This window comes from Coregonus clupeaformis, chromosome 33, assembly GCF_020615455.1.
Source record: "Coregonus clupeaformis isolate EN_2021a chromosome 33, ASM2061545v1, whole genome shotgun sequence".
In the NCBI taxonomy this organism is placed as follows: domain Eukaryota; kingdom Metazoa; phylum Chordata; class Actinopteri; order Salmoniformes; family Salmonidae; genus Coregonus; species Coregonus clupeaformis.
Window position 1 is genome coordinate 36239901 of NC_059224.1, and position 13966 is coordinate 36253866.

The following is a 13966-nucleotide window of genomic DNA, read 5'->3' on the forward strand; positions in this document are numbered from 1 at the left end:
CCATGACATTTTAGGAATGTTAGATTCTCGCTGTCTAGTTTTTATTTTGGTGATTGTTAGTTCTCAAAGATATTATAAAAATAAAGAAAATATTATGTGTGTGTGTGTATGTATGTGTATATATATATATATATATATATATATATACATACATACATACATTATTTTTTTGGGGGGGTGGGAGTAGCGGCTACGAGTTTAGCAGCGGTGGTCTACCGCTGCTAAATTAATATATGGGAAACACTAGTGTGTGTGTGTGCATATTTTGTAATTCTTGTGATGTTTTCATTGTTAGTGTGGCTGTGTAGCCTGTGTCGTGTTCATTAGGGCCAAAAGGGTGACTGAATGAAAAAAAATAGCAGATTCTCATTGGACAAGTCCGGACAGTCCCTTCCTGTTTCAGTCCGTTTTCTTCCCTTTGGTGCCTAACGAACACGACCATGAGCAGTGTACATTTTTTTTTACATGATTTCTACCTCTGACCTATAATATGATGTTAATTTAACCCCCCCCGCCCCCCACTTATTCCATCTAGAAATATCAAGGCGTTTCATTGGAGATGACACCCAAAACATATTATACAGTGTCCAGCGATGCACTGTTCAAGGTCAGAGCAATTCGCCTCCCACGCGGATGTCGTCCTCGTGTCGCCTCCCTCACTACTCCTCCATATTTCTCTCTTTCTCAATAACCAGTCTGCTTTAACACCGTAGAGGCCTTTTCCCTTCATCAAACTCATCCCTTTTTTCAGGCCGCCTCCCTCCTCCTAAACTTAGAGCACGCCTCTTCCTCCTCCCCGCCGACGCCGCCTCCCTCCCTCTCCTCCTTTTTCTCCTTCCTTTGTTTATAAGACATCTTTCTGTCCTGTCACGTAGAGGATTCACAGCACCCTGCTTCTCGGCTCTGTTTGGATAATCCCTCTCTTAAGTCACAGGCGCCTCCTGATTCTGTCTTTTTTTCCTCCTGCCTTCCTTCTCTGATTTTAATTATCAATACTTGGTAGAAAGACTCCCCAAGTCAAGAGCTTTTCTTAGCCACAATTTGGACCCCACCAACATTGACATATTGTCCCGTATGCTTCAAACTTGACCGTGTAATTTGGTTTAAATCAAATGGGTGGGAGGGTGACAGCTGTAATAAAATAAGGCATGCTACTCATTTAAGGTGGTCAAATGTTGGCGAGTCACTATTGATATCTGGTCAGGTGAGTTTTAGTGTTCGTTTTCCTGCACAGCTTTAGGTATATTACGTTATTTTCCCTTAAAACCACACCCATAACTGTCTTATCACCTATCCCTGAAGGGGCAAATATGCTGCTGGTTGCACATGGACCTATATAGGCCCGTGTCCCATGCAAACCAGTAGCATCTCTCTTGTCGTTTGACCTGCAGTGGTATTTTAATAATTTTATAAAATGTCTATGGTGCTTTTCATAAGATTCTCAAAGCTTTTCAAAAGCAAAAAAACAAAACATCATGAGTAGCCTAGCTATAGTTGGGTCAACCAATAGAGGCCAAGTCCGAGTGCATTCTCCCAAAGATGGAGAGGGACTGTTCATGGCTCGATAAGAGGAAGATGGTCAGGGAGATGATTGATGAAGAGTCTGGTGACAATCATGTTGAGGTCTACTCAGGGAACCAGCCGGAGTCGTGTAGTTACTGGACTTCTCCTTCACAATGTGTAGCACCCACTTGGGTGACGTCTTAGCAGCTCTGGGCCCCAGAAGCTCACCACACACAGTTCAGAGTAGTAGCCAGTCGTTCCCACGATGAGCCCTTTGCCTCAGCACTACATTCCTTTACTGCATCTCCAATTCCTCTCAAGCTTCAGGTGACTCTACAATTTATGTTTTCAAAAGATCAGGAACTAGCAGGCAGGTGAAACAAAAAAGCTGGTACAGTGTCCAGATGCATCATTCAAACAAAAACAATTAGCTAGGCAAGCCAAAAGGCGTTGACCTGCCAGTCAATCTGCAAATCTGTGGGTCAAAAAACAACCACCAGAAATAGGCAATGTTATAATAAACAAAACAGCTGATTTTAAAAAGATAAACACCATACAATTTATAAACACTTACGTAATTAAATGCACTACATGACAAAAAATATGTGGACATCTGCTTGTCGAACATCTCATTCCAAAATCATGGAATGATTTGGTCCCCCCTTTGCTGCTATAACAGCCTCCACTCTTTTGGGAAGGCTTTCCACTAGATGTTGGAACATTGCTGCTGGGACTTGCTTCCATTCAGCCATGAGCATTTGTGAGTTTGGGCACTAATGTTGGGTGATTAGGCCAGGCTAATAGCTGAATCCACTAATTTGAAGGAGTTTCCTCATACTTTTGTATATAAATTATTCAGACCCCTTGACTTTTTCCACATTTTGTTAGGTTACAGCCTTGTTATAAAATGGATTAAATTGTTGTTTTCCCTCATCAATCTACACACAACACCCCATAATAACAAAAGTGAAACAGGTTTTTAGAAATGTTTGCTAATTTATAAAAATTAAAAAAAACATTACATTTACATAAGTATTCAGACCCTTTACTTAATACTTTGTTGAAGCACATTTGGCAACGATTACAGCCTCAAGTCTTCTTGAGTATGACACTACAAGCTTAGCAAAACTGTATTTAGGGAGTTTCTCCCATTCTTCTCTGCAGATCCTCTCAAGCTCTGTCAGGTTGGATGGGGAGTGTCGTTGCACAGGTCTCTCCAGAGATGTTCGATCGGGTTCAAGTCCAGGCTCTTGCTGGGCCACTCAAGGACATTCAGATACTTGTCCCGAAGCCACTCCTGCGTTGTCTTGGCTGTGTGCTTAGGGTCGTTGTCCTGTTGGAAGGTGAACCTTCACCCCAGTCTGAGGTCCTGAGTGCTCTGAAGCAGGTTTTCATCAAGGATCTCTCTGTACATTGCTCCGTTCATCTTTCCCTTGATCCTGACTAGTCTCCCAGTCCCTGCCGCTGAAAAACATCCCCACAGCATGATGCTGTCACCACCATGCTTCACCGTAGGGATGGTGCCAGGTTTCCTCCAGACGTGACACTTGGCATTCAGGCCAAAGAATTCAGTCTTGGTTTCATCAGACCAGAGAATCTTGTTTCTCATGGTCTGAGAGTCTTTAGGTGCCTTTTGGCAATCTCCAAGCGGGCTGTCGTACATCTTTTACCACTCTACCATAAAGGCCTGATTGGTGGCGTGCTGCAGATGTGGTTGTCCTTCTGGAAGGTTCTCCCATCTCCACAGAGGAACTCTGCAGCTTGTCAGAGTGACCATCGGGTTCTTGGTCACCTCACTGACCAAGGCCCTTCTCCCCGGATTTCTCAGTTTGGCTGGGCGGCCAGCTCTAGGAAGAGTCTTGGTGGTTCCAAACTTCTTTCATTTAAGAATGGAGGCCACTGTGTTTTTGGGGACCTTCAATGCTGCAGAAATGTTTTGGTACCCTTCCCATTTTACATTTGCATTTTAGTCATTTAGCAGATGCTCTTATCCTGAGTGCATAAATTTTTTTATACTGGACCCCCGTGGGAATCGAACCCACAACCCTGGCGTTGCAAGCGCCATGCTCTACCAACTGAGATACAAGGGGCCCGAAAACTTAGGACACTAAAGAGGCCTTTCTACTGACTCTGAAAAACACCAAAAGAAAGATGCCCAGGGTTCCTGCTCATCTGCGTGAACGTGCCTTTGGCATGCTGCAAGGAGGCATGAGGACTGCAGATGTGGCCAGGGCAATAAATTGCAATGTCCGTACTGTGCGACGCCTAAGACCACGCTACAGGGAGACAGGATGGACTGCTGATCGTCCTCGCAGTGGCAGACCACGTGTAACAACACCTGCACAGGATCGGTACATCCGAACATCACACCTGCGGGACAGGTACAGGATGGCAACAACTGCCCGAGTTGCACCAAGAACGCACATGCTGAGAGAGGCTGGACTGAGGGCTTGTAGGCCTGTTGTAAGGCAGGTCCTCACCAGACATCACCGGCAACAATGTCGCCTATGGGCACAAACCCACCGTCGCTGAACCAGACAGGACTGGCAAAAAGTGCTCTTCACTGACAAGTCGCTGTTTTGTCTCACCAGGGGTGATGGTCGGATTCACGTTTATCGTCGAAGGAATGAGCGTTACACAGAGGCCTGTACTCTGGAGCGGGATCGATTTGGAGGTGCATCATCGGACTGAGCTTGTTGTCATTGTAGTTAGTCACAACGCTATGCGTTACAGGGAAGACATCCTCCTCCCTCGTGGTACCCTTCCTGCAGGCTCATCCTGACATGACCCTCCTGCATGACAATGCCACCAGCCATACTGCTTGTTCTGTGCGTGATTTCCTGCAAGACAAGAATGTCCGTGTTATGCCATGGCCAGCGAAGAGCCCGAATCTCAATCCCATTGAGCACGTCTGGGACCTGTTGGATCGGAGGGTGAGGTCTAGAACTCACAGCAAGAACTGGCAAATCTGGTGTGTGTGTGTTACATTTACAGTTAAGTCATTTAGCAGACGCTCTTATCCAGAGCGACTTACAATTAGTGAGTGCATACATTTTTCATACTGGCCCCCCGTGGGAATCGAACCAACAACCCTTGCGTTGCAAGCGCCATGCTCTACCAACTGAGCTACACGGGACTACATGTATGTATGTACAGTGGGGAGAACAAGTATTTGATACACTGCAGATTTTGCAGGTTTTCCTACTTACAAAGCATGTAGAGGTCTGTCATTTTTATCATAGTTACACTTCAACTGTGAGAGACGGAATCTAAAACAAAAATCCATAAAATCACATTGTATGATTTTTAAGTAATTAATTTGCATTTTATTGCATGACATAGGTATTTGATACATCAGAAAAGCAGAACTTAATATTTGGTACAGAAACCTTTGTTTGCAATTACAGAGATTTCCTGTAGGTCTTGACCAGGTTTGCACACACTGCAGCAGGGATTTTGGCCCACTCCTCCATACAGACCTTCTCCAGATCCTTCAGGTTTTGTGGCTGTCGCTGGGCAATACGGACTTTCAACTCCCTCCAAAGATTTTCTATTGGGTTCAGGTCTGGAGACTGGCTAGGCCACTCCAGGACCTTGAGATGCTTCTTACGGAGCCACTCCTTAGTTGCCCTGGCTGTGTGTTTCGGGTTGTTGTCATGCTGGAAGACCCAGCCACAACCCATCTTCAATGCTCTTACTGAGGGAAGGAGGTTGTTGCCCAAGATCTCGCGATACATGGCCCCATCCATCCTCCCCTCAATACGGTGCAGTCGTCCTATCCCCTTTGCAGAAAAGCATCCCCAAAGAATGATATGTCCACCTCCATGCTTCACGGTTGGGATGGTGTTCTTGGGGTTGTACTCATCCTTCTTCTTCCTCCAAACACGGCGAGTGTAGTTTAGACCAAAAAGCTCTATTTTTGTCTCATCAGACCACATGACCGTCTCCCATTCCTCCTCTGGATCGTCCAGATGGTCATTGGCAAACTTCAGACGGGCCTGGACATGCGCTGGCTTGAGCAGGGGGACCTTGCGTGCGCTGCAGGATTTTAATCCATGACGGCGTAGTGTGTTACTAATGGTTTTCTTTGAGACTGTGGTCCCAGCTCTCTTCAGGTCATTGACCAGGTCCTGCCGTGTAGTTCTGGGCTGATCCCTCACCTTCCTCATGATCATTGATGCCCCACGAGGTGAGATCTTGCATGGAGCCCCAGACCGAGGGTGATTGACCGTCATCTTGAACTTCTTCCATTTTCTAATAATTGCGCCAACAGTTGTTGCCTTCTCACCGAGCTGCTTGCCTATTGTCCTGTAGCCCATCCCAGCCTTGTGCAGGTCTACAATTGTATCCCTGATGTCCTTACACCGCTCTCTGGTCTTGGCCATTGTGGAGAGGTTGGAGTCTGTTTGATTGAGTGTGTGGACAGGTGTCTTTTATACAGGTAATGAGTTCAAACAGGTGCAGTTAATACAGGTAATGAGTGGAGAACAGGAGGGCTTCTTAAAGAAAAACTAACAGGTCTGTGAGAGCCAGAATTCGTACTGGTTGGTAGGTGATCAAATACTTATGTCATGCAATAAAATCAAATTAATTACTTATAAATCATACAATGTGATTTTCTGGATTTTTGTTTTAGATTATGTATCTCACAGTTGAAGTGTATCTATGATAAAAATGACAGACCTCTACATGCTTTGTAAGTAGGAAAACCTGCAAAATCGGCAGTGTATCAAATACTTGTTCTCCCCACTGTATGTGTGTGTATGTATATACATACATGCATGCATGCATACTGATACATATATACACGTGTGTGTGTGTATATATATGTGTATGTATATATGTGTGTGTATATATGTATGTCTGTGTGTGTGTGTATATCTGTATGTATGTATATATGTGTGTGTGTATATATGTAGTTCAGTTGGTAGAGCATGGCGCTTGCAACGCCAGGGTTGTGGGTTCGTTTCCCACGGGGGGCCAATATGAGAATTTATGCACTCACTAACTGTAAGTCGCTCTGGATAAGAGCGTCTGCTAAATTACTAAAATGTATTTTTTTAAAGTGTGTGTAGTATTTGATCCCCTGCTGATTTTGTACGTTTGCCCACTGACAACGAAATAAAAATGATCAATCTATAATTTTAATGCTAGGTTTATTTCAAAAGTGAGAGACAGAATAACAACAAAGAAATCCAGAAAAATGCATGTCAAAAATGTTATGAATTTATTTGCATTTTAATTTGGGAAATAAGTATTTGACCCCCTCTCAATCAGAAAGATTTCTGGCTCCCAGGTGTCTTTTTATACAGGTAACGAGCTGGATTAGGAGCACACTCTTAAAGGGAGTGCTCCTAATCTCAGCTTGTTACTTGTATAAAAGACACCTGTCCACAGAAGCAATCAATCAATCAGATTCCAAACTTTCCACCATGGCCAAGGCCAAAGAGCTCTCCAAGGATGTGAGGGACAAGATTGTAGACCTACACAAGGGTGGAATGGGCTACAAGACCATCGCCAAGCAGCTTGGTGAGAAGGTGACAACAGTTGGTGTGATTATTCGCAAATGGAAGAAACACGGAAGAAACACAAAATAACTGTCAATCTCCCTCGGCCTGGGGCTCCATGTAAGATCTCACCTCGTGGAGTTGCAATGCTCATGAGAATGGTGAGGAATCAGCCCAGAACTACACGGGAGGATCTTGTCAATGATCCCAAGGCAGCTGGGACCATAGTCACCAAGAAAACAATTGGTAACACACTACGCCGTGAAGGACTGAAATCCTGCAGCGCCCGCAAGGTCCCCCTGCTCAGGAAAGCAAATATACAGGGCCGTCTGAAGTTTGCCAATGAACATCTGAATGATTCAGAGGAGAACTGGGTGAAAGTGTTGTGGTCAGATGAGACCAAAATCGAGCTCTTTGGCATCAACTCAACTCGCCGTGTTTGGAGGAGGAGGAATGCTGCCTATGACCCCAAGAACACCATCCCCACCGTCAAACATGGAGGTGGAAACATTATGCTTTGGGGGTGTTTTTCTGCTAAGGGGACAGGACAATTTCACTGCATCAAAGGGACGATGGACGGCGCCATGTACCGTCTAATCTTGGGTGAGAACCTCCTTCCCTCAGCCAGGGCATTGAAAATGGGTCGTGGATGGGTATTCCAGCTTGACAATGACCCAAAACACACAGCCAAGGCAACAAAGGAGTGGCTCAAGAAGAAGCACATTAAGGTCCTGGAGTGGCCTAGCCAGTCTCCAGACCTTAATCCCATAGAAAGTCTGTGGAGGGAGCTGAAGGTTCGAGTTGCCAAACGTCAGGCTCGAAACCTTAATGACTTGGAGAAGATCTGCAAAGAGGAGTGGGACAAAATCCCTCCTGAGATGTGTGCAAACCTGGTGGCCAACTACAAGAAACGTCTGACTTCTGTGATTGCCAACAAGGGTTTTGCCACCAAGTACTAAGTCATGTTCTGCAGAATGGTCAAATAATTATATCCCTCATTAAAATGCAAATCAATTTATAACATTTTTGACATGTGTTTTTCTGGATTTTTTTGTTGTTATTTTGTCTCTCACTGTTCAAATAAACCTACCATTAAAATTATAGACTGATCATGTCTTTGTCAGTGGGTAAACGTACAAAATCAGCAGGTGATCAAATACTTTTTCCCCCTCACTGTTTGTTTGTGTGTGTGTGTGTGTGTGTGTGTGTGTGTGTGTATACACTGCTCAAAAAAATTAAGGGAACACTTAAACAACACAATGTAACTCCAAGTCAATCACACTTCTGTGAAATCAAACTGTCCACTGAGGAAGCAACACTGATTGACAAATGTCACATGCTGTTGTGCAAATGGAATAGACAACAGGTGGAAATTATAGGCAATTAGCAAGACACCCCCAATAAAGGACTGGTTTTGCAGGTGGTGACCACAAACCACTTCTCAGTTCCTATGCTTCCTGGCTGATGTTTTGGTCACTTTTGAATGCTGGCGGTGCATACACTCTAGTGGTAGCATGAGACGGAGTCTACAACCCACACAAGTGGCTCAGGTAGTGCAGCTCATTCAGGATGGCACATCAATGCGAGCTGTGGCAAGAAGGTTTGCTGTGTCTGTCAGCGTAGTGTCCAGAGCATGGAGGCGCTACCAGGAGACAGGCCAGTACATCAGGAGACGTGGAGGAGGCCGTAGGAGGGCAACAATCCAGCAGCAGGACTGCTACCTCCGCCTTTTTGCAAGGAGGAGCAGGAGGAGCACTGCCAGAGCCCTGCAAAATGACCTCCAGCAGGCCACAAATGTGCGTGTCTGCTCAAACGGTCAGAAACAGACTCCATGAGGGTGGTATGAGGGCCCGACGTCCACAGGTGGGGGTTGTGCTTACAGCCCAACACCGTGCAGGATGTTTGGCATTTGCCAGAGAACACCAAGAATAGCAAATTCGCCACTGGCGCCCTGTGCTCATCACAGATGAAAGCAGGTTCACACTGAGCACATGTGACAGACGTGACGGAGTCTGGAGACGCCGTGGAGAATGTTCTGCTGCCTGCAACATCCTCCAGCATGACCGGTTTGGCGGTGGGTCAGTCATGGTGTGGGGTGGCATTTCTTTGGGGGTCCGCACAGCCCTCCATGTGCTCGCCAGAGGTAGCCTGACTGCCATTAGGTACTGAGATGAGATCCTCAGACCCCTTGTGAGACCATATGCTGGTGCGGTTGGCCCTGGGTTCCTCCTAATGCAAGACAATGCTAGACCTCATGTGGCTGGAGTGTGTCAGCAGTTCCTGCAAGAGGAAGGCATTGATGCTATGGACTGGCCCGCCCGTTCCCCAGACCTGAATCCAATTGAGCACATCTGGGACATCATGTCTCGCTCCATCCACCAACGCCACGTTGCACCACAGACTGTCCAGGAGTTGGCGGATGCTTTAGTCCAGGTCTGGGAGGAGATCCCTCAGGAGACCATCCGCCACCTCATCAGGAGCATGCCCAGGCGTTGTAGGGAGGTCATACAGGCACGTGGAGGCCACACACACTACTGAGCCTCAATTTGACTTGTTTTAAGGACATTACATCAAAGTTGGATCAGCCTGTAGTGTGGTTTTCCTCTTTAATTTTGAGGGTGACTCCAAATCCAGACCTCCATGGGTTGATACATTTGATTTCCATTGATAATTTTTGTGTGATTTTGTTGTCAGCACATTCAACTATGTAAAGAAAAGTATAATAAGATTATTTCATTCATTCAGATCTAGGATGTTATTTTAGTGTTCCCTTTATTTTTTTGAGCAGTGTATATATATATATATATATATATACATATATACACACATTTACATTTTAGTCATTTAGCAGACGCTCTTATCCAGAGCGACTTACAGTTAGTGAGTGCATACATTTTCATACTGGCCCCCCGTGGGAAACGAACCCACAACCCTGGCGTTGCAAGCGCCATGCTCTACCAACTGAGCTATACAGTGTGTAATATATGTGTGTGTGTGTATGTATATATGAGGGAGGAGGAGGATGTCTTCCCTGTAACGCACAGCGTTGAGATTGCCTGCCATGACGACAAGCTCAGTCCGATGATGCTGTGACACACCGCCCCAGACCATGACGGACCCTCCACCTCCAAATCGATCCCCCTCGAGAGTACAGGCCTTGGTGTAACGTTCATTCCTTCGACGATAAACGCGAATCCAACCATCACCCCTGGTGAGACAAAACCGCGACTTGTCAGTGAAGAGCACTTTTTGCCAGTCCTGTCTGGTCCAGCGACAGTGGGTTTGTGCCCATAGGCGACGTTGTTGCCGGTGATGTCTGGTGAGGACCTGCCTTACAACATGCCTACAAGCCCTCAGTCCAGCCTCTCTCAGCCTATTGCGGACAGTCTGAGCACTGATGGAGGAATTGTGTGTTCCGAGTGTAACTCGGGCAGTTGTTGCCATCCTGAACCTGAACCTGTCGGATGTACCGATCCTGTGCAGGTGTTGTTACACGTGGTCTGCCACTGTGAGAACAATCAGCTGTCCGTCCTGTCTCCCTGTAGCGCTGTCTTAGGCGTCTCACAGTACGGACATTGCAATTTATTGCCCTGGCCACATCTGCAGTCCTCATGCCTCCTTGCAGCTTGCCAAAGGCACGTTCACGCAGATGAGCAGGGACCCTGGGCATCTTTCTTTTGGTGTTTTTCAGTCAGTAGAAAGGCCTCTTTAGTGTCCTAAGTTTTCATAACTGTGACCTTAATTGCCTCCCGTCTGTAAGCTGTTAGTGTCCTTAACGACCGTTCCACAGGTGCATGTTCATTAATTTTGTTTCATTGAACAAGCGTGGGAAACTTTAAACCCATTACAATGAAGATCTGTGAAATTATTTTGATTTTAACGAATTATCTTTGAAAGACGGGGTCCTAAAAAAGGGAGGTTTCTTTTTTTGCTGAGTTTATATATTACAGGTGTGTGTGCCTTTCCAAATCATGTCCAATCAATTGAATTTACCACAGGTAAATCAATCAAGTTATAGAAACATCTCAAAGATTATCAATGGAAACAGGATGCACCTGAGCTCAATTTCGAGTCATAGCAAAGGGTCTTTTTTACATTTGATGAAAGTAGAGACTCAGCGCTAGAAAATTGTATATCATGCACTGCAGTTGAGGAACAATGGCAAAATAATTCTGCTTTCAAAGTTGATGAACTTGTAACTCCACTTTTGAGAAAATGATCCTTGAATATTTTGGTTCACCTACTGGAGAGCTCTTTGTCTACACCCATTCAGCATCGTTCACACCCTTTTAAGCCTTAGCCCCACCCATCTCTTTAAGAAGTCACATGTGAGGCCATGTGCTAAACCCAGTGAGTAGTGTAGTAAACAACAAAATATTTCAAGACTTATAGTAGCCTACAATAAGGAAAAACTCCAGGTAAAAATACACTATCTAGTCCTTGGCCTATATCCTAATCTGACTTTGGTGCAGGTCATGTTCTTCACATTACCTCATTTAGATAACACACACTATATCAAATCAACGTATCAAAAACAGAAAGTGTCCAGATGCAAATATTTTATTATTAGATTACTCTTACCCGACACGCTTGTCTTAAATGTTAATGAAATGAAATAATGGCCATACACACCTAGTGAACTTGATGGGTCATGTAATCATCTGGAGTCTTTTGTTTAGACCTCTAGTTAGCTACAATGAGCCGGCATAATCCCAACTCCTACTACTACCAATACAAACATTGTCATAGCTGTAGTATGAATCTGTAGGTAGCTGAAGCTAACCAACTAGGTTCAATGTTAGCTAGCTAACATTAGGCTATAACTAGCAATACAAATGGATTTCTGATTCAAATAATATTACTACACAGATAATACATGTAACGTTAGCTAGCGAGCCAGCAAGCTAACGTTCGCTAGCTACCAGTATGCTTTAACTTGCAATGAAAACAACTTCTGACAAAATTACAAACGTATAATATCTGAAAATGTAGCTCTTACCCGTATACATGGATGAACGCTTCACGGCAGACTGGAACCATTTTAACTTTGTTTGTAGCTACATCTTGTTTGGCCAGCGTTGTCAAGTCACTCCGGTTCACACTGACTGTGGCGTGTGCAATAATTAGCCCATCACAACTTTTTCCAACTGATCTGTCGATAGCGCCTGCTAAATTCAGGGCATCAATGTTGAGAAAAGTAGCAAAACTTTAGGCTAATGTTAGTACTTTCTACCGCAGCGTTTATGAAAGATATATCAACACATACTGAGCAGCTCACATTATATACAGAGGCATGCTACATGGCAGACCAATCCAAACTCATCTCCCGGCATGTCCAGCCCCTCCGTTATCTCAGCCAATCATGGCTAGTGGGAAGGCTTCTTTTTCCATGGCTAAACCAACTTGGCTCGTAATTAAACTTTTTTTAAAATTATTATTTATGGATGGAATACACGTTTGTTATTAAGGTACATGAAAGATCACGTTCCAAAAAACACATTTTGATTTAAAAAAAATAGAATGCCTATCCTGTGAAGTAGTGATGTGCGACATAGGCTTAGCTTCCTGAAACGGGTCACATATTTACAGGAGCTCTTTGCTTAGGCTGCTACTAGGGTGCCATGGTCACTACATAATTGGGGCTATTGATATTATTCTGTTGGGGTGTCATTGTAGATGTCTCTGTCAAACGGTAAATCTGTCAACTATCTATTGAGGGTCATATCTGAACATTATTGAATCCGTAGTGTGGGTTATCTAAATGATATTACAAGATGGTGAAATTAATTATTTTCCTTTGTTGTGAATGGGAAATGTGACCTACAGTCTTTTGCTTCCATCGCCCCCTGCAGGATCAGTACGGCAACTACGTCATCCAGCACGTCCTGGAGCATGGCAGACCAGAAGACAAGAGCAAGATCGTGGCAGAGGTCCGCGGGAAGGTGCTCCTCCTGAGCCAGCACAAATTTGCGAGGTAAGGCAACAAAAATCGTCCCCTTTTTTTTTCATAGCTGGTGAGAGACTCGTGGAGATGTGCTTTCCAATGAGGCCCACCTCCAATTTTAAAGTGACACTAGCCTCCACTGAGTGAGATGAATTAAGTTCATTGACAGACATATAGGGGCGGTTTCCCAGGTTCTTCAATGAAGATTCTTCCCCAGACTTTCAATGGAGATGCTCCATTGAGTTAAGCCGGAAGGACACTACACGTTTTTAACCCAATCTACGGGCTTCCGATCAGCCCCCGGCACATTTTTCAGAACAAGTAAAACTTAACGCCACAACCCGTAAAGTGTAAGCACATACCCTACTTTGCGGTTGATGGCTGCTTCCGGACACTTAGGGCGTCCTGATAATTTTCAAACATGTTGAATATATTCAGACATTATTGCCAAGTGTGAGCAGTGCTCAGAGCAGATGCGAGGCATGTCCCACCGTCAGCCAATCAGCTACTCAGAACTATAAAGATTCAGGCAGACGCTGTAAGGTCCCCACATGTAAGCTGAACAGGTATAAACATTCCTTCATTCCCATGTCCAACAAATATTTAAACTGCAATAAGTAAAGCTGTGCTGTGTTACTACGCCACTGACAGAATAAGGGAATATGCAAAGTGTTATGTATGTGGCTATTTGAGAAGTGTATGATAAGGGTAACGTGCAATGTATTATGTTGAGTGTGTCTTATGTATACAGCAGTACAGTGTGTCTAAGACAATTTTCCTCTAGGGACATTAAAGTTCATCCTATCTTCACATACCTCTCAAGTTAATCTCTCACACACACACACTAGCTGGGCTAGGTTACAAGTCACATTTAAACCTGTTCTTACCTCAATCTTTCTGCAAAATCGTTAATCCATATCGTCCTTGTTTCCATTATCAGTGCCCAAATTCGCTTCTTTCTTGCTTTTGTCTTTTGCTTTTTCTGAGCATTACAATCAGTGATGTAGTGCTA

At 44.6% G+C, this 13966-nt stretch overlaps 1 protein-coding gene across 15 annotated transcripts in view; it reads left to right on the forward strand.

The window, feature by feature from the left end:
• The window catches only part of LOC121549111 (pumilio homolog 2), a 42494-nt gene that overhangs the window by 19337 nt on the left and 9191 nt on the right, over window positions 1-13966 (forward strand). For 9 of the 15 annotated variants that reach the window (XM_041860949.2, XM_041860953.2, XM_041860956.2 and 6 more), the window contains exons 20-21: window positions 536-607; window positions 12863-12984. In XM_041860949.2, coding sequence (XP_041716883.1) covers window positions 536-607; window positions 12863-12984 — 194 coding nt within the window. The remainder of the gene's footprint in view (window positions 1-535; window positions 608-12862; window positions 12985-13966) is intronic. The other 6 variants (XM_041860958.2, XM_041860960.2, XM_041860963.2 and 3 more) reach the window with 1 other exon arrangement.